This window comes from Drosophila kikkawai, chromosome X, assembly GCF_030179895.1.
Source record: "Drosophila kikkawai strain 14028-0561.14 chromosome X, DkikHiC1v2, whole genome shotgun sequence".
Classification (NCBI taxonomy): domain Eukaryota; kingdom Metazoa; phylum Arthropoda; class Insecta; order Diptera; family Drosophilidae; genus Drosophila; species Drosophila kikkawai.
The window spans coordinates 2,264,951-2,292,892 of record NC_091733.1 but is presented as its reverse complement, the minus strand read 5'-3'; the positions used below and the strand labels follow the sequence as shown (position 1 = coordinate 2,292,892).

At 43.0% G+C, this 27,942-nt stretch overlaps 2 protein-coding genes and 1 long non-coding RNA gene across 3 annotated transcripts in view; 1 reads left to right on the top strand and 2 right to left on the bottom strand.

The window, feature by feature from the left end:
* The window catches only part of ORY (Occludin-Related Y), a 370,091-nt gene that overhangs the window by 275,008 nt on the left and 67,141 nt on the right, over window positions 1-27,942 (bottom strand). The window lies entirely within an intron of this gene.
* Window positions 6,915-7,569, bottom strand: LOC138929169 (uncharacterized). Its single transcript, XR_011445615.1, has 3 exons — window positions 7,228-7,569; window positions 7,021-7,176; window positions 6,915-6,964 (listed from the first exon to the last, which is right to left on the bottom strand). It is a non-coding gene; the product is annotated as an uncharacterized lncRNA (long non-coding RNA).
* LOC121502009 (uncharacterized) lies at window positions 21,670-27,623 on the top strand. The gene is made up of 2 exons (XM_041774625.2): window positions 21,670-27,534; window positions 27,587-27,623. Exon 1 carries the CDS (start codon window positions 21,670-21,672, stop codon window positions 27,364-27,366), a length of 5,697 nt encoding a protein of 1,898 aa, XP_041630559.1. The 3' UTR covers window positions 27,367-27,534; window positions 27,587-27,623.

The window sequence follows — 27,942 nt, the reverse complement described above, 5'->3', positions numbered from 1 at the left end:
TGTTTTGAATTTTGTATATTGTAAAAATTTCAACATTCCAATTCGGAGTAAACCCTTTTTCAAAAACTCCCTTATATTTTGAAATTCGAACATTGTCACCAATTTTCAGTTTGCTACCTGCAAACATTTTGATATTATTGTAGACCGTTTGCAAGATATGCCTCTCATTCTCGGCGTTTACTTCTACGGGAGCCATTTTTATAGTCCTGTGTACTTTATTGTTGTAAAAGTTAATTAAGGCTTGATACATATCGATCCATTTATAGGTCCCATTGTAAGAAAACTCCTTCCACATTAGTTCTTTTAATGTCCTGTTGAATCGTTCCACAATGGAAGCCTTTAGAGTACTAAATGTCGAATAATGATTTATTTCATAACGATTCATCAACGACTTAAATTGTATGTTAAAAAACTCTTTCCCGTCATCTGTTTGTAGATGCTTAGGTACTCCATACCCAGAGTTGAAAATTTTTTCCATTGCTTCAGAAACATGTGAAGCAGTCTTAGACTTAAGTGCTTCACCAAAGGCGAGCTTTGAGAAGGTGTCAATAACTGTAAGAAGGTAGCGATATCCCTTATTCGTGGGAGAGTACTTTTGCATATCCACCAAGTCAGCCTGCCATAACCAATTTATTCCCTTTGTAATAACTCACCGACGTAGAAAATGTTTTCGTGCAGGAGCATGTAATTCATTAATAATACCCCGTCTACTCATTTTCACACAAGTTACTTAGAATATCCTTTTTTTTCAATAATACTTGAAATAATAACCTCAAGTCTGTCTAAACGATCCTCAATATCGGTGGCCCTCACATCAGGAATACTAATAATTAACTCCTCTTGATGTGACATTAGCGATGCTCTTATATCGAGTATAGCCTTGTCAACATATTCTTTAATGACTAAGTCCGAATTCTCTTTTGGAAAGTCTCCATTTTTTAAGCGCCTTCGCTGAATATTAAAGTTTCCATCCGTATCTATGAAGAGTCCTGTCCCAGTTTTTTCATATCGTTTTAAATTAGTGTTCTGCTTGTCATGTAAAAAACGTCCAAACTTGTCAACGGACATTATGATTATAATCTTATTTGTAAATGTTTCATAATTATATACTTAATTAGAATATAATTTTAGCCTCTCTTAGTTCCTCAATTATCGATGTAATCTCATTATTGTGGTTTTGATTGCCTGCTGATTCCGATGCTATTAAGAGCTGAAGTCGTTCAACTAATTCGTTTGGGTCGTCCCAGTATATGAACTTAGGCTTATTCATCTCAAGTGTCATGAAACCAGACCCACTTATTATTTCTTTTTTCCCTTTGGGTGTAGATTCGGCGACGGGTACCTTAGCTAAAAGTGGTTTAATAATTTTCGAATATTTCAATGCTCTCGTTCCTTTCACTTGTCCATTTGGTTGAAAATTTCTTCGATACACATTTGTTTTTATTAATATTTCTCGATATATTTCCAGGTCATCTGCACTATAATTATTTGGGAGGTGGTGACATATTAGAGAATATAATCCGCTTGTGAGTCGCCAGTTTTGACCATCATCAAATTCAATTATATTGTTGGTTACATTTATTTTGTTATTTCCCAACATTAATTGCCCAGCTTCATTTTTGTATGGTCCATATGTCTTATCCAAAATTCGTTCTCGTGCCAGTTCACTAACATTAAAATTTTTCGGGCTCTCTTCAAACAGAGGTTGAGTTGCTATCAATGGAGATGAATTGGGGGAGGATTGCCTTGATAATACACTTGCTGCGTGGAGAGACGTTTGACTTGATATTGCAGGTGATTTATTTAAGTGGTGATCGGGTGGTGAGAATGAAAAATCATCGTCTATAGCGGGTTGGGAGTAAAATTGATCATCATCATCATCATCATCTCTATTATCATTGCGAGTATTCTCATAATCATCTTCTTCAGCACTTTTCAACCTCCAATCCGATAGATTGTATTCATCTTCTTCAGCATTTGAATTTTTGTTAGGCGCAGTATAAAATGTAAGTTTCCTCTTTTTCATATGCGGAGTTTTATTTTCAATCTCCATCTTAGTTTTATCATATTGGTTCTCTTTGTGTTTATTGTACTCAATTTTTTTGGTATGATTGACAAGTTCATTTAGCGGTTCAGTTATCGGCTTAAATGTTTCTTCTAAACCCATAGTATTCTGACTTTTAAATTGTTTTAGCTCTAAAAATTTTTTTTTTAAAGCATTTCGAGTTTTATTCAATTGTGATAAAATATTTTGGTTCATTGTGATGAAATTTTAGAATGTTTCAATCGAAAGAACAATACTGGTTATATCTGTCTTGGAGTCCGGTATGCACTGAGAAATAAATAATAAATCATGATCATATATACCTAATCTGATAAACCGACCTGATAATCAGACCTGATCTGTTTATCAGGTCTGATAAACCGTATCAGGTCTGATAAACCGACCTGATAATCAGACCTGATCTGTTTATCAGGTCTGATAAACCGTATCAGGTCTGATAAACCGACCTGATAATCAGACCTGATCTGTTTACCAGGTCTGATAAACCGTATCAGGTCTGATAAACCGACCTGATAATCAGACCTGATCTGTTTATCAGGTCTGATAAACCGTATCAGGTCTGATAAACCGACCTGATAATCAGACCTGATCTGTTTACCAGGTCTGATAAACCGTATCAGGTCTGATAAACCGACCTGATAATCAGACCTGATCTGTTTACCAGGTCTGATAAACCGTATCAGGTCTGATAAACCGACCTGATAATCACACCTGATCTGTTTACCAGGTCTGTTTTCATTTTTTAACTGAAATATAAAGGCTGAAAAATAAATTTCCCAAGTCCCCTTTCCCAAATAAAAATTTGTAATATTTTTTATATATATAAAAATTTTTTTTTTATTTATTTTTGTTTTCATTTTTTAACTGAAATATAAAGGCTGAAAAAGAATTTTCCCAAGTCCCTTTTCCCAATAAAAAATTTGTAATTTTTTTTTAATTTTATTTTTTTTTTATTATTTATTGAAATATAAAGGCTGAAAAAGAATTTTCCCAAGTCCCTTTTCCCAATAAAAGATTTGTAATTTTTTTTTAATTTTAATTTTTTTTTATTATTTATTGAAATTTGTACTTAAATCTATTTTAACGTTCCCATCCTTCAGCTTTTGGAGAGAATACGACCCTGAAGAAATGTTTTGGATTACCTCATCACTAAGGCGCGAGAACCTCTCCGGGAGGAATACATTCCTTGTATCCAGTTCCACCATAATATTGGTGCCGTACCTTCCCGTCACCCGCCTGGCCGAATAAATATGAAACGGTATATTCATCGGCAGCTTGTGAAAGGTAAACTTCCTTTTCACTCTGCAGGCGTTGAAGGCCTGCATCTGAGGGTCTTCCTCAATATCCCTCAAAAGGGCATCGATGTCCTCCTGCGTGACCCCAGTGGGGAGGTTGGAGGCGGTTGAGTTGGAGCTGGTGGAGCTGGTAGAGCTGGTGGAGCTGGATGCGTTGTTGGAGTCGGTGGAGCTGGCGGAGCTGGTAGAGCTGGTGGAGCTGGTAGAGCTGGTGGAGCTGGTAGAGCTGGTGGTGGTGGTGGTGAACTGGTTCATGATGCTGCTGTTGCTGCTACTGTTGTTGCTGCTGATGCTGGTGGCTGAATGATATTTTTCCTAGACGAGGTCCCTGAATTTATACCCGCCAAGGAGCATATTTCTCCTCCCACTGCTATCCACTTGTACTATGGTATTCGGTCTCAAGGGATAGAACGTCTAGCTTTGTAAAAGGTCAAAGTGTCCACTTCATGTGAAGTGGTTACGAAGGGTATGGGAAGAATTACAGTCTAGCAAAAATTTAAGGCATAAATGTCCACAGTTAAAAGTACAAAATTTTTGGAAACGCTGATAATTATATCTTATTTTTTCCCCTAAATATCTAATTATTTCTAAAGGCGGCTGCAAGTTACCAAAACTGTCAAAGTAGTACGAGTCTGATCCTTTCTTATAATACGCCACCCAATGCGTTCCTTCTGATGATGAGTCTGCTAAATTTATTATTCCACACTCGGAATAATGTGGTACTTTGGGTATCTCATCTCTCATATAAACCCCTCGAAAATGTGGAATATTTTTAAAGGCAAACTTCAATATATCAAAATTGGAAAGTGCTCTCTTGGGTAGCTCATTTAATAGTTTTTTTGTTTATTATTATTTTTTGAAAATGATATGCCATAGCCTTTCTTGTATGGTTGCAGGTACAAGCCTTTACCCAACGATACAGATTCCATTTTTCTGTTATGTCTCTGGTTTTCCTCAAGTTGTGCCTTTGCCATCTTTGCATTGTTAATTGATTTTACAATTGCAGCGCTACCTGACGCTAAACTACCCACAGCGCTAAGGGCTGTTAAAATAGGTACCAATGGTAAAAAACCACCAACTTTTGGAACTGCTATTACCCGTGGAATTACAACATTTTTCTTACATCCCATTGATTTCGATACTGCACTGCGTGCCACTTTAACAGCATTCAATATGTCAAGTGGCTTATGCTTTCGCAATTCGGTGGTTGCCTTTTTGATGATTGATGCAAGAGATTTTTTCACCACTTTCTTTTTCTGTTGCTTTGCTCCCATACCAAATTTCTTTTTTAGCTTCATCATGTTTGTAACAAAATATGATGCAGCCCTCTCACTAATGCTGCTATCCGCTGCTTTTACTCGATCCCAAGCCCTATCAATTAAAATCGAGTCTGCTTTATGACGTTCCCCCAAATCCTTTGTAGTTGAATATACTATATCGTGTTCCCTACAAGCTTCGTCTAAGCCGTTGATCCCCCGATCACCGCGAGCTAATCGTTTCTCTAGCTTCGTACCAGGTCCACAGTAATTATACCCAGGTATATGAGCCTCAAAGGGAAGAGTGTTTATTAAATTATTTATGAGACCTGTACCCTGTTTGACATTTGATTTATGACTGGTAATATTATAAAAATGTTTACCCATTTTATAACAACCTCAATTAACGACTGGTTGTCTTTGAATGAAGTACATATCTCTAAAACATGCGTTTATTAAGACAAAATAAAAAAATCATAGTAAAAAACATTGAAAGTGGTGGTGATGGGGAGAGTAAACATCGGCGTCACAGTTCACTGCTCCCAAACACGATCAGAGCTTTGGTGGTAGGTCCCTCCAATTGCGGAAAAACTAATGTGATGATTGCCTTAATCGAGGACCCAAACGGCCTGAAATTCGAAAATATATACGTGTATTCAAAGAGTTTATATCAACCGAAATATGAGTATTTGGAAAAACTTGTAAAACCAATACGAGGAATGGGATATTATACATTTTCAGCGAATGACAGTGTTTTGTCACCAGAGGAAGCTAAAAACAATTCCATCATGGTGTTTGATGACGTAGCGTGTGAAAAGCAAACTGCTATTCGCAATTATTTTTGTATGGGGCGACATAGAAATATTGATTCATTCTATTTATGTCAAACGTATCCACATATTCCAAAACATTTAATACGAGATAATGCAAATTTTATTATAATGTTTAAGCAGGACGATATGAACCTTCGTCACATATATCGAGATCATGTTCATTCTGATATGAATTTTGAAACATTCATGGAAATTTCACGAAAGTGTTGGGTCGATAAATTTGGATTTCTTGTAATCTCTAAAGACGATGATATGAAAGCTGGACGATATAGAAAAGGATTCGATCAATTTATTATACTTGAATAAATAATAATGATAATATAAATATAATAATATTATTGTGAATAAAGTCAGTTCAGACTCAAGCATCATAATGACTACATCATTGACAATAGCTCTAAATGGGAATACATCTGTACTTTGCGAGAATTTTTTCCCACAAATTGAGCTAAAACGTAATTATGAATGTGCTCTAATTGATTTTTATACATTCAATTCTATACCGAATGTTGATAAGGGGAACAACTTATTTCATATTGGGAACAAAGTCATTGAAATACCAATTGGCTCATATGAGTTTGATGATATTTCAAAATATATTATTAATAAGCTCAAGGAGTATGAGCTTCAAGACAGTATAAAAATAGAGTGTAATATCAACACTTTACAAGTTCAAGTTATTACTAAAAATGAGACCGTATATTTTAATCATGAACGATCAATTGGTCGTTTATTCGGATTTAATAAACGAAAATTAAGACCACATGAGAAAGAAGTTTACATCTCGGATAATCCCGTCAATATTTTAAAAATAAATTCTGTTAGATTGGAATGCAACATTATAAGCGGGTCATATGTAGGGAATAAACCAAATCATGTGCTTCATGAATTTGGAATCAATGTCCCCCCTGGATATAAAATGAACATAACACCACGAAATTTGATTTATTTGCCTGTGAACACCAGAGAAATAAGCACACTAGAAATACGGATAACTGATCAGGACGGAGATTTAGTTAATTTGCGTGGGGAAACTGTATCAATCCGTCTCCACTTACGACCGACAGAATGATTATTTACAATAAAAGGGGTACTCATCGATCCTTTGATAACATTATCAAATCTAAAGCTGAAGTGAAAGCACCATCATCTTCACATCAACGCCCGGCCCTCACATTAAAAAATAAATTGATTTTGAAATCGTTGGGATTTAATATTAAATAAAGTTTATCAACTAATATTCAAATGAATGAGATCTTTTATGTCCAGGAAAAGCCTGCTAACGATGAATCTATTATTAAAAAAGAGTTTCATTCATATTATCCATATCAGCAGAACTTCAAAGCAAATGATGAAGTACGGATCAGTTTGCAAAACCAAGATTTGTATGTCCTTCCATGTGAAAGTTTTCTCCATTTTGAAGGAACGCTTAGCAAAATTATTGACTCAAATACAGGAAAGACAAGTACAAATGGCGTTAGCGGTTTGCTCAAAAATAATTGCATGGCCTATTTTCTGGATGAAATAAGATATGAGTTGAATGGGTGTGAATTGGATAGGACGCGTTTTACTGGAATAACAACGACTATTAAGAACTTTCTCTCAGTCGGCCAACAGGAAGGAGCGGCTTATCGCAATGCGGGGTGGAGTGGCGGGGACAATATCCCTTCTGGAGGACATTTCAGTTTTTCTGTACCTTTAAAAATGTTGATGGGGTTCGCTGAAGACTATAAGAAAGTCGTTTTAAACTGTAAACATGAGCTCGTTCTGTTACTTACGAAAAACCCTGATGATATGTTTGTGAAAAATGTTGATGGAAAAATCCATAACATTGCTATAAATAGTATAAGTTGGAAGATCCCCCACATCGTTCCAAGTGACAGTGCTAAAATTAAAATGTTTAATGTAGTAAAGAGTGGAGCTAGCCTCCCACTCGCATTCCGGAGTTGGGATTGTTATATAAATCCGACATTGGTTCAGGGAACACATCATATATGGAATGTCAAGATGTCTGCAAACAGAGAACGTCCACGTTTTGCTGTTATTGCATTTACATTGAATGGAGAACTAATTACAAACAATTTGAGAAATGCAAAGGTATATCTTAATTCTGAAGTATATCCCTATGAGGATTTGAATGTTAAATATAATGAGAATCGGTTTGCTGTCTTGTATGACATGTATACAAAATTTCAAGAGAGCTATTACAATCGAGAACCCCGAGCTCTTTTATCTCCGATGGAATTCATGTCGAAGGCTCCTATTGTGGTTGTTGATCTCTCATACCAGAACGAGAGTGTCAAATCAGGAGCGACTGATATAAAAATTTCCACTGAGCTAACTGTTGCGAGTGAGATAAATACAAAGGCATATTGCCTTCTCATCCATGATCGACTAGTTGAATACTCGCCACTAACTGGATTGGTTCAACGTATCGTCTAACAATTTGGAAAGGATTACTTCATTTAAATTTTTGAATTCATTGCAAGTAGACGTACACGGATCCATCAAAATGCTAACACTAAAAAACAAAGACATCATCTCAACCAGTAATAGCATTCAACAACTTGTAATAAAAATAAATAATTTCATGAAAATGTTTAAACATCAAATTTTCCCCGAACATGAGCAATATCTGGAGGAGTCGCTCAAATATTTTTATAAAAGGATGGCTGATACACCGCTGGTTTCCAATATTCATGGGCAACATTTCACATCTTGTTGTTGGGCACATGATAATGTCGAGGATGGAGTTGATACATGTGCTTGCCATTTCTTTACTGTACGCTCACAAAAATCATTAAAAATTATGAAAATGTATGTTAATTTGGAACATCGCTTTTGATTATTATACTTGAAAAATAAAATTATATTTACAAAAAAAATAAATAAATTGATAGCATTTTTTTAATGGTGGAAATGGGATATGGGATATTTCTTTTGCAGCCTTTACTTTTCAGATTGACTGTGGATTTGAGTTTGGGTGGATGGGGTGTTTCACATTGCACCGACTGTTGAGAAACCGTTACAAGTGCATCCTTCACCATCCCTACTTTGGTGAGCTAATTGAGCAGGTTGTTGCACGCACTTGATCTAGTGTAGGTGGGATGAGGGTGGGAAAATTTGACTGCTCTGATCCTCTTTCCAGCGGCCCTTCAGTGGGAAAACAAGTGACCTTTTTCAAGTGAGGTATCTCACAGGGAAAATCACAGTCCTGAGTCGTGGGTGGGAACATGTTTCGACTCTGGCGCCCTTGTTCACTTACACCCCGTCCCTTTATCAAGTGAGGATGTTGCCTGAACGTTCACGTCTGGAGCCCTTGTTCACTTACACCCCGTCCCTTTATCAAGCGATGGATGTTGCCTGAACGTTCACGTCTGGCGCCCTTCTTCACTTACACCCCGTCCCTTTATCAAGTGAGGATCGTGGGTGAACGTACACGGGATGCACCGCCGCCGTGCGCCCTTTTTCAATTGCCTTAAGTGGGTGAACGTACACGTGTGGGTCAGGATCACTCCTGTCGGTGCAGGATCTCCCCGGTGCGCCCTTTTTCAATTGCCTCACCCTCTAAGTGAGGGGTCGTCGGTGCACGTGCATCGATCCGGGGTCGCTACCGGGATCGCTCCGTTGCATTCGCACTCGTATCCATATCCCTGTGGGAATCCCTTGAACACTTGATCTCAAGTGTCCTTTTACATGCACTGACCCTAATTTATTCCATCTTTATTACCCCCTCTTATGACAGGTTCATATCTCCCCCTAACTAAGTGCATTTTTATTATCTAAACCACTCTAATTTTGACAGCTAATCCATTAATTGCATTTTTATTACCCTTTTTACCGACATCAAAGGTCCCGAAACCAGGCTTATTTAACTACTCACATCGTCCCAAAAACAAGAACAATTTTAAAGGGAACTGTGCGGCTAGCGTTGACTTCTGCACTAAAGAAAAAAGTTTGGATTTCTTTTGCAGTCGTAAAAATGGCTGAAGATATTAATCTACTCAAAAAGTTTTTGTCAGTGTATTTTCTCGGCTCGCACATTCTGTGTGTCGCGTGGGTGCGACGCTTCGCGACGCTGGGGGTTGTTGTTGTTTTTTTTTTCAGCGAGCTGCTGCTCAAACCGTTAGATCTCGTGCCCATCGCTGATCTAAGTAGTTCCCATGGCTGTATCCAGCTGTTTATGTTTTTATAGGATAAACCCATGTAACCCAAAAGTAGACCTAAGTAAATACCCTTTGACCCGAAAACATGTATATAAACCCCACGCAGTATCCAATAAAATCAGTACGAAAAGAACTCTTTGCGTATTCACTTCTCCGCAGCCCAATTGGTATTGTACTTATTGTGGCGACCATTGCCACTGGTACTGAACCTGAGGCATGCAATTAAAACTATTATCAGCATTATGATTTGTTCTAAGTCCGCACATTTGGTAACCCCCGACTTCGGACTTTGTTCGACAGTTGATAAAAAAAAAAAAAAAAAAAAAAAAAAAAAAGTCAAATGAAGCAATCACGTTAGTGATTAATTGGTCAACAAGGCGACCAATCAGCATTTAAACAGAAGTTCACTTGGCGAACTCTGGTGCTAACTGCTATCAACATGGCGATAGACAGTCAAAAAAAAAAAAAAAAAAAAGAAGCAATAAAGGTCAACAAGGCGACCTGAGATAACTCAAAGCACAGATTTGGTCAACTCGGCGAACCAATCAGCAATTTCTACGTGATAACGATACTTTTACTGATATTAATAAACCACGGTGTGAGTTGAGGCACATCAGTAACAAAATACCTCTTAAGGTTTATTTAATAAAGTAAAATGGCATCGTCAAGTATCACCACTTTATTGGATGAACAGCAGGCGTTGGGCGAGTGCATTCAATCTCTGATAAGGAACTTTAAGAAGGATTCCGACAGCAGAAAAACCAAACCTGCATATTATACGGAGCGGTTGGCAAATCTGGAGGGACTCTGGACAAATTTTGCCAGCAGAGATGCCAAAATACGAGCCATTTTAAAAGGAGAATCAAGCAGCCATCCTTATTTTATAAATAATTATTTTATCGAAATAAAAAATTTAGTAATTGAATACCAAAATATATTCAACACTAAGCTCGCAGCATTAAAAACTGAGACAGAGTCAATTGCATCTACGGATGAGGATCTAGAAATTGAGTCCATGTTTCGCGAGCAAAGGGCGCTGATCGACAGCTTGGAGCGCGCATCATGGGCAAAGTAACGCTCGACACATGCCAACATTTTGAGGCAATTATTTTTGAATATTGGAATGAAATTAAAAACATTCATGTCCAAATACACAAAAAATTTCAAAATCCTAAGGAATTGGGATATGACGATTCCCGATATTTAATGGCCAAAGATGCCATTGTGTCCTTCCAAGAAACAATTGGAGGAGTAAGGAAAGCTGCGACGGTAGCCAGTTCCCCTACGGCGGCAGCATTACCGTTGCCAAAGGTAACGATTCCCAAATTTGATGGAAATAACCTAAAATGGCAACAATTTCATGACTTGTTCAAGAAAATGATTCATGAATCAACAATACCCACAATTCAAAAAATGTGGTATTTAACAACTAATTTAATTGGAGAGACGTTTAATTCGTCACTTGTCGCTTACAGAAAGCAAATTTGCGACAGCTTGGAAAATGTTGCAAGAACGGTATAGCAACAAAAGAGTGCTATGCAACATTCTTATCCAAAAATTGTTAGATTTCGCACCCATATCTAAAGATGCAAAAGGAATAAAGGCACTGCATGATAATATAAAAGAAACATTATCTGCATTAAATAATATTGAAATTAAAACGGATAATTGGGATCCAATCCTTTTACACTTATTAACAAAGAAATTGGATCGCCAAACACACTTGCTGTATGAGCAGTCAATTCCAGATACAAGGAATTTACAATCAATACAGGAATTTTTGGAATTCTTGGAGCAAAGATTTCTCACGCAGGAGGCAATATCCGGTGAGAAAATCAAAAAGCCGATCACGTGTGCTGCAGGAGCAGAAGCACAATTGCTTCTTTTGCAAAAAAACCAAATCATAGCATTTTTAAATGTAATGATTTTTTAAAAAAGACTCCAGCAGAGCGACTTAGCTGGACGCAAAAGAACAAATTATGTGTTAAATGTCTGAGTACAAATCATACCTTCAAAACATGCACAAGGAGGAATTGCTTTACATGCAACAAAGGACATAATACACTACTGCACCTTAAAAAGGTTGCTGACAACCAAGAGACCATTACTGCAGCATCAGTAAATGGCAGACAAGAAAGCTACGTCCTCCTAGCCACGGCAAGAGTCATCGTCGTAGGCAACAATGGACAAATGCCTGAATTCAGAGCACTATTAGACTCTGGATCCCAGATAAATGCAATTTCTGATAGAGCAATTCAGAAATTGTCATTGAAAACCACGAACTCTATGCTTAAAATAAACGGCATAGGTGGAAAGGCACACACGTCAAGCTCCAGAGTCAATGTAGAGATAAAGTCAAAATATGGAAACTTTGTCTCAAGACTGGAAGCGATGGTAATGCCTCACATTGTTGCTGATCAGCCGACATATCCAATCTCGACGGAAAATTGGAAAATCCCGAACATCACGTTGGTTGACCCTAATTTCGGAAGTCCAGGAAAAATAGGCTTGCTGATTGGAGCAGAGCATTATTTTGAAATAATGCTATCAGAGAGTCTACACCTCCACAAGGGACTACCACGACTACAAAATACCAAGCTTGGCTGGATTGTAGCTGGAAAAATATTAAATGAAGGAAGAACATAGTCCATTTGTGCAGTTCTCACGTAGGCAAAGAAAGTAGATGAGCAACTAGAGAAGTTCTGGGAGCTTGACAACTTTCAACCCGAAAAGAAGTGTTATTCACCAGTTGAATGGCAATGTGAGGCCCACTTCCTAGAAAATATTCAGCGAACACAAGACTCAAAATTCATCGTCCAGTTACCATTTCTGGAGCATACATCAGCCCTGGGGGAGAGTCGTGACATTGCCACGCGACGATTCCTATCCCTAGAAAAAAGGCTGCAGAGAGATCATGTGATCAAAGAAGGCTATGTAAACTTCATGAAGGAATATGAAGAGCTTGGACACATGAAAGAAGTTCCTTTAGTAAATTTACCAAGAACACACTATTTCATCCCACATAATTGTGTGTTGAAACCAGAGAGTCACACAACAAAATTACGTGTGGTTTTCGACGCATCAGCAGTGACATCCTCTGGAATGTCATTAAATGATTTGTTGCCCAAAGGCCCAACAGTGCAAAATTCATTAATGTCGATATTGTTACCCTTTAGAATACACAAATATGTATTCACTGCCGACATTGAGAAAATGTACAGGCAAATTTGGATTAATCCAAAGGATCAACACTATCAAATGATAGTATGGAGAAATAGCCCATCGGAAACGCTAAAATATTACCGTCTGAAAACGGTGACATATGGCACAAAATCAGCACCATACTTAACAACGAAGTGCTTAGAACATTTGGCAACTAAACAAATGATTTCGATATATAAAATAGCATGGACTTGGTCCGCTTTATTTGGCTTCAGGTTTAGAACTCATTACAAGCGGGAGCGGGAGATCAAAATAGGAGTGCGCGAGCGGCCGAAGCATCAGCTTGGAGAGCGAGAGCGCAAGCGGAGGAGCTTTGGACTGGAAGTCCGGAGGGAGGGGGAGAGAAAGAGAGAGCGCACTGCCTCCCGAAATTAAGCGCCTTTCTGTCGTGAACAGTGCCAAAGGTTAGGCCTAAAATGGTTAGATTTGTTACATTTTCTATTCTTTTGTTTTCCAAGTCAATAACAGGGAGGGAACATATGTGCTTACGACAAATATTAAGTATTTTACATTTTTCTATAGCTGGAGAAGCCCCGGAAACAGCTCCCCAGGAATCTATATCACTTAAAATATCTAAAAATTTATCTTTAACAGTGTTAACATTTTTTAGTTTAGTGAAAAAGATAGCGTCATCTGCATATATAGATACATGTATATCCTTATGTCTCTTTACATCATTTATTTTATCAAAAGCTATAATGAAAAGCACTACTGAGAGTGGGGAGCCTTGTGGAATGCGATTGTAGAGGCTGTGGGTGTTGGAGGTGTTGTTATTGACCCGAACTCTGAAAGACCGATTGGTCATGAAGGCCTTTATAAGGTTATAAAGCCTTGGACCAACACCCTAGCGCTCAAGCTGAAAAAGCACGGCATGAATCCCCACGCGGTCGAAGGCTCTTTCAAAATCCGTCGCCATTTAGAGAGACGTGATTTTTAGATGAAAGAGCGTTCGACGCGAAGTGTTAAATATGCAACAAGGCGTAGTAGTACTGCGTTTTTGTTTAAATGCGACTTGGTTTTGAGAGATTAGGTTATTCCGTGTTACGTTTTTCTATTGTTTTCCCTAAACAGGATAGGAGGGAGATGGGGCGGAAGCAGTTTATTTCGGCATTAGGTTTATTGGGTTTGGGTATTGGGATGACAGTGGCTGATCTTCAAGTATGTGGATATGTTCCGGAATCAAACATTAAATTATATATAGTCAACAGTTTAAGTTTGAGGGAGTGTGGCATTTCTTTAAGCATAGGATAAGATATCCTGTCTGCACCAAGGGTTTTACCCTTAGCTGCTGCCAAGGTTGTTTCGATTTCAGAAAGGGTGAAATTAGCCTCTAAACTTATGCTATGCGCTGACAGACGAGTCGGATTGTAGATTTGGGCTAAATAAGCTTCTTTTTGCAGAACGTATTCGGCTGAAAAGTTACTATTCGCAGAATAGTTTGACCAGAGATGCCCGAACTCTTCGGCAATCCTCTGAGCACCTGTTACGATACCTGATTCGCATGATTCGAAATGGCTGAGGTGGCGCACCCGCCAGCCTCTTAACATCAGACCAAACTTTTTTGGATGAAGATTGAGGGGATATCCTGGAGGTAAAATTTTCCAGGCACTCACGCTTAATACGAAGTACAGATTTTTTGAAAACTGCGTTTATTGAGATAGCTATGGATATGGCGAAGTGGTCACTTCCATGAAGATTGGCCAAGATAGACCAACTACACCTATGCGTTATTTGTGGTGTTATCAATGAGAGGTCTACGTGGGTAAGGGAGTTGTGGGTGGATAAGTGTGTGGGAGATCCATCGTTAAGGACTATCAAATCAAGTTCAGCTATTACACTTTCAATTTTTCTACCTCTTGTGTTTGTTTGAGGGGATCCCCAAAGAGGACTCCACGAATTAAAGTCCCCTAGCACTATATACGGCTGTCGTACGCTTTCTAGGATGGTAGATAACTCAGCTGTTCTAAAACCTTGATTAGGGGGATGTAAATATTGAAAATCTGAAAACTATACTTAAATTAAGCTCCAAAAGAACACCGACACCTTGCTTGGCACCGATGTTCTGTGATAAATTGTGGAAGTATCCGATATAGCCGTTTGGGCATGTTTGCATGTTTGGACGATGTGGATGGCAGAAGAGGAGGATGGTAGAAGAGGAGGTGTTGTTTACATTGTCGGGCTTTGGAGGTTTGGTGTTCGTGTCGTTATTGGTTGTTGTTTTGTTCGGGTTTTGGCCGGACGTAGAAGGCTTGTTTGCGGAGTTGGCGATAGAAGCGAAGGTAGTCGATGCGTTGTTAATATTTTTTTGTTTTTGTAAGATTATGCGGGCTTCGCGGAAGCTGCATTCCTTGCTTGTTTTTATACAGAGCAGATCTCTCTGATCTTGATAACTCGGGCACGTTGGAGACTAAGCGGGGTGATCCCCACTGCAATTGGCGCAGAAAATCCGAGTGCAGGGCACTGGAAGGTGTGAAGGGAGGTTACAAGAAACGCATGTTGCTGCGTTCTTACAATGTTTTAATGTGTAACCTAGTAGCTGACGAGACTTACACCTCATAGGATTAGGAAAATATTCCCTAACCTTCACGGTGTGCCAAGAGATGTCGAGATTGCTTGGTAAATTGTACGAGTCGAAGGTGACAAGAATTTTACCAAATGGTTTCGCTTTGCCATCAATTATTTTGGTGAATTTATAAACGCTGTACACATTTTGCGACTTAAGTTCCTCAACAATCTCTGTTTCGGGAATATTTATAAGACAAGGGGCATAAATGGTGCCCTTAACAAAGTTAAGTGATTGGTGGAGTTTGCATTCAACATCGACAATACCAGGCAAAGAGTGAACTTATCGGCAACTTCTCTTGAGTTTACCAAGATGAGCAGATTCCAATCGCGAAGAGTAGAGATCTTGGAGACTTCTTTGCTTATGAGCTTGAGAGCACGGTGGACTGCGAAGCAGGATAACTCTGATAGGGGTTTTGATGATTTAGATGAGACGACGATAAATGTTGGGTTTTTTTGTTGGGCTAAAGGGAGTTCTGGGAAATACTCTTGGAATTTTTGATATGGTCTTTTTTTCTTAGCTTTGGGGCTAACGCTAAGACTGGTAAAGCGGTTATCCTCAAGGTTGGGTGGCCCGGGGGCCATGATACCAATTTATATATTTGCACACAAAATGAAAAAAAAAACACACGTGCGCGATAGAAAATTTGAAAAAGGTATTGGTCAAAGAGAGCGAATAGGAAAGAAGCAAATTAGCGAAAACCACTGATAGTTGGAAAGACAACGACGTCCGCACTCGAAGATAGATAGTCGGTGACTGTCTAAAATAATACAAAATGGCCATATCTCAAAAATTATAAAAAAAAACTTTAGAAAACCAGGCAAGTTATATTTTTTTTTTCAAAAAATTTATCGAAAATTTGTATGGCAGCTATATGATATAGTCGTGCGATTCGTCCCGTTCCGACATATATAGCAGTGAGAGTAACTATATGCAAAGTTTTATTCAGATAGCTTGAAAACTGAGGGACGGACGGAAGGACGGGCGGACGGACGAACAGACGGACATGGCTAGATCGGCTCGGCTGTTGATGCTGATCAAGAATATATATACTTTATAGCAGAGATGGGCACGAGATCTAACGGTTTGGGTAGCAGCTCGGCCAGAAAAAAACAATAACAACAACCCCAAGCGTTGCTACGCGTCGCAGCCACGCGCCACACAGAATGTGTGTACACTGACAAAAACTTTTTGAGTAGATCAAGATCTTCAGCCAATTTTGCGTGCATTTATGTCCGCCTAAGAAAAACGAGTGCAAAAGAAATCCAAACGTTTTTTCTTTAGTGCAGAAGTTAACGCCAGCCGCGCAGGTCCCTTTAAAATTGTTCTTGTTTTTGAGAGAATGTGCGAGTTCGGTCGCTTGTGTTTTGTTGTTGCAAACTCGGGACCGCGGCGATGTGCTCGCTACCTGCGCCAAAGGTGGTTGTTTTAGTAAATCTTCACGGTTCGCTGATCGCGAGGACCGACTGCAATGTGCGACTTGCTGGCGCCTCCGAAAAAAGATAACGGTTTGAGCAGTGTGAGCAAATTTAGCCACGGCGTGCCCATCGCTGCTTTATAGGGTCGGAAACGTCTCCTTTACTGCGTTGCAAACTTCTGACTGAAATTATAATACCCTGCAAGGGTATAAAAAAAATTATAAGCTCGCTGTTTTTTTTAACATATGTATTTTCAGATATGGTACATTTTTTATTTTAAAATTTGGGTTATATTTCACGCAAATCGGACAACTATATCATAATGCTGCTATATGAACGATCGGGGAATTAAATTATAAAATAGTAAATTAAGAGAATTATAATTCCGTAGTTGTTCAACGTATTTTCATCTACTCTAAGATAAGAGCTAACTGAGACAGGCACCAAAGAGTAGGCACCAAATCATCCAGCGACGCCGCACAGTAGCGCCTTTTCTCATTTTACGTTGCAAAAATCATAACTTCTGAACAAAATAAGATAACTAAATAATTTAAACGCCATTTGATTGTTAATTGTTGTAATATTTACATATGTATTGGAAAATCTGCCACGCCTACTCATTCGCCTTTTTAAAGGGTATCAAAGTAAAGAAATATTTTTTTCTCAATGAAGACAATTTTTTAAAAATATTTTTTATTTAATTTTTTATCTTTATTTTTATGTATTTGCTCAGATAAAAATAATTTGAAAACTGAAAAAAAATTTTTTTTTTTTTATTTAAACGTGTAACCGACACGCGCTACAGTTAGTATATTTTATGGTTAGTATGAAGCTGAGTCGGTATTTTGGTATATTTAACCCTGAGTAGTTTTGGTTTATGCTGTTGCATTTCCGGGGACGCAGCTCGACGCAGCAGATGTAAGTTGATTTTGGTCCAGAATATATCCACAAAGGTCGTAGTTATAGTGTGTATAGTGGCTCAGCCCATCCAAAAAAGATATAGACTACTTTAGCCAAAAAAAAGTGAAAAAAATGGACACCTGGCAGGTAGCGATTTACCTGTGCAAGCCCTAACCCAATTCTCCTTTTTTTTGGATTGGGTTATAGTTTATGAATGTGTCTATTATTTAAAGCAAAAATCATGGCGATAGGTAATATAGTTTTTGTGTAATTTTACCTGAAAGTCAACAAATTTTTCCTTTTTTTTTCTTATGATGCAAAAATGGAAACAAAGTTCAACTTTGAATGCTCATATCTTCTACAAAAAAAATCCGAAAATTGATTTTACAGCAGATTCTGAATCCATGGGAAATTTCCTGTCGAATAAGTATGACTAAAATCATTTTTGCGACAACGACTTTTTCGATTTTTGCAACGGCTTTTGTTCGAGAGGCGCTACTGTGCGCCGTCGAAGGTCCAGTAGAAAAACGATCAACCACCACAAGACAAAAAGAAGTAGGCCGGGGGGGGGGGGGGGGGGGGGGGGTGATTTCAATATATAAAATAGCATGGACTTGGTCCCCTTTATTTGGCTTCAGGTTTAGAACTCATTACAAGCGGGAGCGGGAGATCAAAATAGGAGTGCGCGAGCGGCCGAAGCATCAGCTTGGAGAGCGAGAGCGCAAGCGGAGGAGCTTTGGACTGGAAGTCCGGAGGGAGGGGGAGAGAAAGAGAGAGCGCACTGCCTCCCGAAATTAAGCGCCTTTCTGTCGTGAACAGTGCCAAAGGTTAGGCCTAAAATGGTTAGATTTGTTACATTTTCTATTCTTTTGTTTTCCAAGTCAATAACAGGGAGGGAACATATGTGCTTACGACAAATATTAAGTATTTTACATTTTTCTATAGCTGGAGAAGCCCCGGAAACAGCTCCCCAGGAATCTATATCACTTAAAATATCTAAAAATTTATCTTTAACAGTGTTAACATTTTTTAGTTTAGTGAAAAAGATAGCGTCATCTGCATATATAGATACATGTATATCCTTATGTCTCTTTACATCATTTATTTTATCAAAAGCTATAATGAAAAGCACTACTGAGAGTGGGGAGCCTTGTGGAATGCGATTGTAGAGGCTGTGGGTGTTGGAGGTGTTGTTATTGACCCGAACTCTGAAAGACCGATTGGTCATGAAGGCCTTTATAAGGTTATAAAGCCTTGGACCAACACCCTAGCGCTCAAGCTGAAAAAGCACGGCATGAATCCCCACGCGGTCGAAGGCTCTTTCAAAATCCGTCGCCATTTAGAGAGACGTGATTTTTAGATGAAAGAGCGTTCGACGCGAAGTGTTAAATATGCAACAAGGCGTAGTAGTACTGCGTTTTTGTTTAAATGCGACTTGGTTTTGAGAGATTAGGTTATTCCGTGTTACGTACCACATAAGTCGACGGGCTATAATTTTTTCTATTGTTTTCCCTAAACAGGATAGGAGGGAGATGGGGCGGAAGCAGTTTATTTCGGCATTAGGTTTATTGGGTTTGGGTATTGGGATGACAGTGGCTGATCTTCAAGTATGTGGATATGTTCCGGAATCAAACATTAAATTATATATAGTCAACAGTTTAAGTTTGAGGGAGTGTGGCATTTCTTTAAGCATAGGATAAGATATCCTGTCTGCACCAAGGGTTTTACCCTTAGCTGCTGCCAAGGTTGTTTCGATTTCAGAAAGGGTGAAATTAGCCTCTAAACTTATGCTATGCGCTGACAGACGAGTCGGATTGTAGATTTGGGCTAAATAAGCTTCTTTTTGCAGAACGTATTCGGCTGAAAAGTTACTATTCGCAGAATAGTTTGACCAGAGATGCCCGAACTCTTCGGCAATCCTCTGAGCACCTGTTACGATACCTGATTCGCATGATTCGAAATGGCTGAGGTGGCGCACCCGCCAGCCTCTTAACATCAGACCAAACTTTTTTGGATGAAGATTGAGGGGATATCCTGGAGGTAAAATTTTCCAGGCACTCACGCTTAATACGAAGTACAGATTTTTTGAAAACTGCGTTTATTGAGATAGCTATGGATATGGCGAAGTGGTCACTTCCATGAAGATTGGCCAAGATAGACCAACTACACCTATGCGTTATTTGTGGTGTTATCAATGAGAGGTCTACGTGGGTAAGGGAGTTGTGGGTGGATAAGTGTGTGGGAGATCCATCGTTAAGGACTATCAAATCAAGTTCAGCTATTACACTTTCAATTTTTCTACCTCTTGTGTTTGTTTGAGGGGATCCCCAAAGAGGACTCCACGAATTAAAGTCCCCTAGCACTATATACGGCTGTCGTACGCTTTCTAGGATGGTAGATAACTCAGCTGTTCTAAAACCTTGATTAGGGGGATGTAAATATTGAAAATCTGAAAACTATACTTAAATTAAGCTCCAAAAGAACACCGACACCTTGCTTGGCACCGATGTTCTGTGATAAATTGTGGAAGTATCCGATATAGCCGTTTGGGCATGTTTGCATGTTTGAACGATGTGGATGGCATGTTTGTAGAAGAGGAGGTGTTGTTTACATTGTCGGGCTTTGGAGGTTTGGTGTTCGTGTCGTTATTGGTTGTTGTTTTGTTCGGGTTTTGGCCGGACGTAGAAGGCTTGTTTGCGGAGTTGGCGATAGAAGCGAAGGTAGTCGATGCGTTGTTAATATTTTTTTGTTTTTGTAAGATTATGCGGGCTTCGCGGAAGCTGCATTCCTTGCTTGTTTTTATACAGAGCAGATCTCTCTGATCTTGATAACTCGGGCACGTTGGAGACTAAGCGGGGTGATCCCCACTGCAATTGGCGCAGAAAATCCGAGTGCAGGGCACTGGAAGGTGTGAAGGGAGGTTACAAGAAACGCATGTTGCTGCGTTCTTACAATGTTTTAATGTGTAACCTAGTAGCTGACGAGACTTACACCTCATAGGATTAGGAAAATATTCCCTAACCTTCACGGTGTGCCAAGAGATGTCGAGATTGCTTGGTAAATTGTACGAGTCGAAGGTGACAAGAATTTTACCAAATGGTTTCGCTTTGCTATCAATTATTTTGGTGAATTTATAAACGCTGTACACATTTTGCGACTTAAGTTCCTCAACAATCTCTGTTTCGGGAATATTTATAAGACAAGGGGCATAAATGGTGTCTGTCGACGGCCAAACATTGTAATCGATAGGTAGAATAAGTGTTGGAAGGAAATTCTAGTATTTTGTAAGTTATCCGATGTTGTATGGATTTCTTGGCCCATGAAGTAGGGGCCTACTAATATCGGCACTGTGAATGCCGCCTAAATTGTGCTTTTTCATTGTCTTGTGAATTGTAGGAGGGCACACTGCGGTAAGCTTAAGTTAGTTTAAAAATGTATTAGGCTAATTTAATGTATTCACAGAATAAAACCGCACCCTTGAAGTTATCCCTCTCTTCGGACCTACTTGTGTGGGGGGCCGTTTAAGGCAACTCCGCATGAAGCAAGACAACTCCTTTTATTCGCAGTCCTAGGGAGACTGCAAGGGCAACTTGCGCTGGATGGTCTGATGCCCAGCTAGAGAGTTGCCAGGAGCGCATTCCCGTCCCAGTAGCAGAGTCGCAGTCAGCGATATAGTGGAGCGCAGCCAGCGCCGAACACTGGGTACGGACGGTGGCGCAGGAGCGCCAGGCGCACATTCCCGTACCAGTAGAGGAGTCGCAGTCAGCGACATTGAGGAGCGCAGCCAGCGCCGAACACTGGGTACGGACGGAGACGCAGTCAGCGTCAATTGAGGTATCCGCAGCAAGCGGACAGAAGGCGCAAGGAGCGTCAAGCGTCGGTGTGACGCAGGCAGCGGCACAAGGGTCGCCATTTTGAAGCGCGCTGAGGCAGCGCCATATTGAACCTGGGATGCAGCATTCCCCCAGGAGGAGTTCCCGGCTGAACGGAGGGGAAGCCACCCCTACAACAACGCGAGCGGATCAGCAGCCAGCGAGTAGTGGAGCGGGAAACCGGCCGCAAGTGAACATAACCACGGCGGCGGCCATTTCTCGCCCAGCCACTACGGTGACTACAGTAGCGTCCCAACCGAGGAGTACTGCTGTCACAGCTGCGAGTTCAGTGCCGGAGGAAGGCCAGCCACTCACGTCGTACCTTATGGAGAGGATTACGGCGTTGGAGAATGAGCTGAGGCAGGTTAAAGTCCTGAACAGTGAGAGCACCGCCAAACGCGCGCCAATCGCAGTTGGCCCAAGCGCAAATGGCGCCAACAGTGAAGCGTCGGGGCGGCCGCCATCTTGGGGCGGGCCGCCAGTAGCCACATCTAACGGTGAGGCCCCAACTAACGGGGTCGGGCCTGTCCCACATAGCTGTGTCGGTGCGAGCAGTACGGCCTGCACGCAGCCGCCATATTGGAGTGGACCGCCATTGCTAACGACTAGCAATCATCTAGTGGAGCCACTGTGTGCTACGAGTGTTGCGCAGACGGCGCATGGATTCGTGCTACCGGGCGGGAGCATCCACAACGTGGCAACAGCATCGCCATTTGTTGGATCCTACGCCTCGATGACGCCGAATGGAGCCCAAGGAGCGAATGGGCCAAGAAGGCTTCCGGACCTGCCTGTATTTGGAGGGCATCCCGAGGAGTGGCCTATATTTAACTGTGCATTTGTGGAGACGACCCAAGCATACAACTGCACAGACCTGGAGAACAACCAGAGGCTGTTGAAGGCGCTGAAGGATGAAGCACGCGAGACAGTGAAGTCGCTACTGATTCACCCTGGGAACGTCAGCGCCGTGATGGAGCAGCTGCGCTTTAGGTTTGGCCGACCGGAGCAGCTTATACGCAGCCGGCTGAACAGCGTGCGAGAGGTGCCGCCGATTTCGGAGCAGCACCTGGCGAGGATCGTCCCCTTCGCAACCCGAGTGAGTAACCTCACGGCCTTCTTGCAGTCAGCGAAGGCGGAGCAGCACCTGGGGAACCCCACCCTCATGGAGGAGCTAGTGGCAAAGCTTCCTACGAGCAAGCGAGTGGATTGGGCCAGGCACGCTGCATCGATCGAGCCCTTTCCCACTGTAGCGCACTTCAGCACGTGGCTACAGGAGTACGCAAACATCGTGTGTACGATTTTGGACGTCGAGGGAAAGGAGCCGAGGCGTCGAGTCCTGCATGGGAGCGTCGACCAGAACGGATGCGAGCAGCGGGATGATCGGCATGGAGGTTGTCCCATTTGTGGAGGGCAACACGCTACGACGAGCTGTAGAGAGTTCATCGGAGCTTCGCCATCGAGAAGGTGGAGCATGGTGAAGAGGCATCGGCTCTGCTTCACATGCTTACGGATTGGTCATACAGCTAGAACCTGCAATGGGCACGGCGAGTGCCGAATCAACGGATGCCGCCAGATGCATCACCGTCTGCTACATGGAGCGGACGAGGGGCGAAGATGGCCGGAGCAGCAAAGTGGCTTCAGGCGCCACGACGGTGGGAACCAGCAGTCAGCAGTTTCCAGACGCAGCCCGGAAAGAAGGTCTTCGCCACGAGGTGGTTACAGGGACCACGAGAGGAGCCAGCAGCCGGCGGTTCTCAGAAATAGCCTGGAGAGAAGAGCCCCGCAGCCAGCGGAGGCACCTGTGCAAAGGAACTTAAGCTGCATTGACGCCGAGGGAGGCCGACTATTGTTCCGTATACTGCCAGTAACGCTGTACGGAGCTGGTCGCCAGGTAGATACCTACGCGCTTCTGGATGAAGGATCTTCCGTCACGATGATCGATGACGAGTTGCGGAGGGATCTGGGAGTGCGAGGCGAACATCGACAGCTTAACATTCAATGGTTTGGAGGAAAGGCCAGTAGAGAGCCCACCAACGTGGTGAGTCTAGAGATAAGTGGAGCTGGGAAGCCCACTCGCCACGCGTTGAGGAACGTGTACGCCGTTTCGAGTTTGAGTCTGCCGATGCAGACGTTATGTCGGCGAGATGTCCAGGGCGTGCATAAGGATGCGCGTCTGCCGATGAAGCCCTACAGCAACGCGGTGCCGAAGTTGCTCATCGGACTGGACCATGGACATTTGGGATTGCCACTTAGGACGAGGCGGTTTGCCAGAGAGGGACCGTATGCGGCCGCAACCGAGCTTGGATGGGTTGTGTATGGGCCGGTAAGTGGACAATCGACTACGCCGTCACCGAGGTCCTGCCTTCTAGCCGTGTCAATGGAAGATGCGATGGAAAAGATGGTAGAGGACTACTTCGAGATGGAAAGCTTTGGTGTGAAGCTCGCGCCACAGGTCGCAGCAAGCGATGACGCGCGGGCACAAAGGATCCTCGAAGACACCACGGTGAAAGTGGGGCGTCGCTACCAGACGGGACTACTCTGGAAGGACGACCACGCTGTGCTGCCACGGAGCTACGAGATGGCGCACAGACGGCTGATCAACGTAGAGAAGAAGTTGAGGCGCAACGGGCAGTTGGCGCTGGAATACGATCGTATTATCAAGGATTACGTGTCCAAAGGGTATGCGAGGAAGCTGCAGCCGGATGAGGTCGCCGTGAAGAGCGACAAGCTATGGTATTTGCCACATTTTGGTGTCGAAAACCCGAACAAGCCCGGTAAGGTCCGGCTTGTGTTTGATGCTGCAGCCAAGGTTGGAGGAACCTCTCTAAATTCGGCGCTGGACAAGGGGCCTCAGCACTATAAGCCCTTGCCAGCCGTGCTCTTCCATTTCAGGGAAGGAGCAGTCGGAGTCTGCGGTGACATCAAGGAGATGTTCCACCAAGTGCTGATCCGACCCGAGGATCGATGTTCCCAACGGTTCCTTTGGAGAGATGGCAACGACGATCGAGACCCGGATGTGTACGAGATGAACGTAATGACGTTTGGAGCAGCCTGCTCGCCGAGCACTGCGCATTACGTGAAGACGCTGAATGCCCTGAAGTTTCGGGATTCAGATCCGAGGGCAGTCAAGGCCATCATCGACCACCATTATGTTGATGACTACGTGGACAGTTTCGCTACAGAGAGCGAGGCTATTGCGGTATCTACCCGAGTGAAGGAGATACATGCGGAGGCTGGCTTCGAACTATGCCAGTTTTCATCCAGCTCACCCATCGTGGAAGCGGCGTTGGGACCACCTGGACGAGTCAAGAGCGTCGGATGGGGTGAGGCTGAGCAGAAGATCCTTGGAATGCGCTGGCAGGTAGCAACGGATGACTTCAGATTCAACGTGGAGTATCATCGAGTGCCAGAAAGCGTTCTAAGTGGAGATCGAGTCCCTACAAAGAGGGAGTATTTGAGCCTGCTGATGTCAACATTCGACCCATTGGGATTCCTGTGCTGCCTGATGATTACAGCGAAGCTGTTGCTGCGAGAGATATGGAGGCAGAAGATCCAGTGGGACGAACCACTACCGGAGGAGATAGGCAGAGCCTTTGCTGCCTGGCGCAGGCAGATGGACGCCGTGGGACAGTTCCGATGTCCTCGGCACTATTTTGGGCATGGAGCAGTTCGGACCATCGAGTTGCACGTGTTCGTGGATGCGAGTCAATCTGCATTCGCGGCGGTGGCCTATTGGAGGGTCATGTACGAGGATGGCAAAGTGCTGGCTAGTTTCGTGTGCGCAAAGACGAAGTGCGCGCCGATGAGAACGATGTCAATCCCACGGCTGGAGCTGCAGGCAGCGGTTCTTGGAACCAGATTGATAAACACTATCAAGGAGGAGCACAGTGTGGACATCAGCGAAACGGTATTATGGACGGACTCAAAAACGGTGCTGAGATGGATCGGCAGCACCCACCGCCGGTATAAGCAGTTTGTTGGCAACCGAGTGGCGGAGATTTTGGAGTCGTCGGAGGTTTCCCAGTGGAGATGGGTACCTACAGCTGACAACGCAGCGGATGATGCGACGCGGTCGCAGAACAAGGCGGACCTTAGCCCGGAATCCCGGTGGCTAAGCGGTCCCGCATTTTTGAGGCAGCCAGCGAGCGGCTGGCCAGTGCCTGAGGAGGGAACTGAACGTGTTCCGGATGCATCTGATGACGAGGAGATGCCGAGTGAGTTTGCATTGGTGGCCACAAATGAATTTGTCATTCCGTTCCAGAGATTCTCGAGCTTCAGCCGCCTGGTGAGGACCACAGCCTGGGTCTTGAGGTTTGCGCGTTGGTGCCGCAGACAGAGAAGCGAGCTCGAGGAATACGGACTCACTGCAAAGGAGTGTGAGGCCGCGGAGAACCTGCTGGTCAGGCAGGCCCAATTGGAATCGTTTCCCGATGAAATGAGGTCGGCGAAACGCGGAAAGGAAGTCGCCAGCTCGAGCGAGATTCGAGGTCTGGCGCCGTACATGGATGAACATGGAGTTCTGCGAGTTCATGGCAGAGTTGATGCTGCGCTGTGCATGCCGTACAGTGCGAGGAGGCCTGTGATACTGTCACACAGGCACAGTCTTACTGAGATGATTGTGAGACACTTCCACGCCCAGATAAAGCATCAAAACGTGGATGCGACGATTGCTCAGATCCGGACGAGATTCTGGGTCACGAAGATGAGGCGCATGCTGAAGGAGGTGATCTCGTCGTGCTACGAGTGCAAGTTGCAGCGAACGCGGCCGATGCCGCCGATAATGGCACCCCTTCCAGAGGATCGATTGGAAGCGGGTGGATGGCCATTCAAATATACTGGATTGGACTACTTTGGACCACTGCTGGTGACTGTTGCCCGTCACCGAGAGAAGCGTTGGGTCGCCTTTTTCACGTGTTTGACGACAAGGGCGATTCATCTGGAGCTGGCGCATGACCTGTCGACGGATTCCTGCATAATTGCGATCAGGAACTTCGTCTGCCGTAGAGGACCGGTACATAGACTGCGGAGTGACAACGGCAAGAACTTCGTGGGAGCTGACAGGGAGGCCAGACGATTCGGAGACGTGTTCGAGACGGAGAGAATACAGAGTGAGTTATCCAGCAGGAGCATTGAATGGGTCTTTAATTGCCCATCGAACCCGTCCGAGGGTGGAGTATGGGAGCGGATGGTGCAGTGCGTCAAGCGAGTGCTGCGCCATACATTGAAGGAAGTCGCGCCGAGGGATCACGTATTGGAAAGTCTACTGATCGAGGCGGAGAATGTGGTCAATTCGCGTCCGCTCACCCACTTGCCGGTGGATGCGGACCAGGAGGCGCCGTTGACGCCAAACGACCTGCTCAAGGGAGCAGCTAACCTGCCGAATACGCCTGGTTTGGAGGCGGAGCTGCCCAAGGAGGGTTCTACGCGAAAGCAGTGGAGGATTGCTCGCATGCTGCGAGACCGTTTCTGGAGGAGGTGGGTCCTGGAGTACCTGCCTACGCTGGTGCGCCGCGAGAAGTGGTGCCGGAGAACGGAGCCCATCCGCCAGGGCGATATGGTCTTCGTCTGCGATCCTGCCTTGCCCAGACGAGAGTGGCGCAAGGGCATCGTGGAGGAGGTCTACAGCGGAGCTGATGGAGTCGTCAGACGCGCCAGTGTGCGCGTGAGCGACAACGGACTATCTCGGACAATGTTGCGGCCTGTCTCGAAACTTGCAGTTTTGGATTTGAGTGAAGCGGTTCTTCACGGGGTCGGGGATGTCGACGGCCAAACATTGTAATCGATAGGTAGAATAAGTGTTGGAAGGAAATTCTAGTATTTTGTAAGTTATCCGATGTTGTATGGATTTCTTGGCCCATGAAGTAGGGGCCTACTAATATCGGCACTGTGAATGCCGCCTAAATTGTGCTTTTTCATTGTCTTGTGAATTGTAGGAGGGCACACTGCGGTAAGCTTAAGTTAGTTTAAAAATGTATTAGGCTAATTTAATGTATTCACAGAATAAAACCGCACCCTTGAAGTTATCCCTCTCTTCGGACCTACTTGTGTGGGGGGCCGTTTAAGGCAACTCCGCATGAAGCAAGACAGTGCCCTTAACAAAGTTAAGTGATTGGTGGAGTTTGCATTCAACATCGACAATACCAGGCAAAGAGTGAACTTATCGGCAACTTCTCTTGAGTTTACCAAGATGAGCAGATTCCAATCGCGAAGAGTAGAGATCTTGGAGACTTCTTTGCTTATGAGCTTGAGAGCACGGTGGACTGCGAAGCAGGAGAACTCTGATAGGGGTTTTGATGATTTAGATGAGACGACGATAAATGTTGGGTTTTTTTGTTGGGCTAAAGGGAGTTCTGGG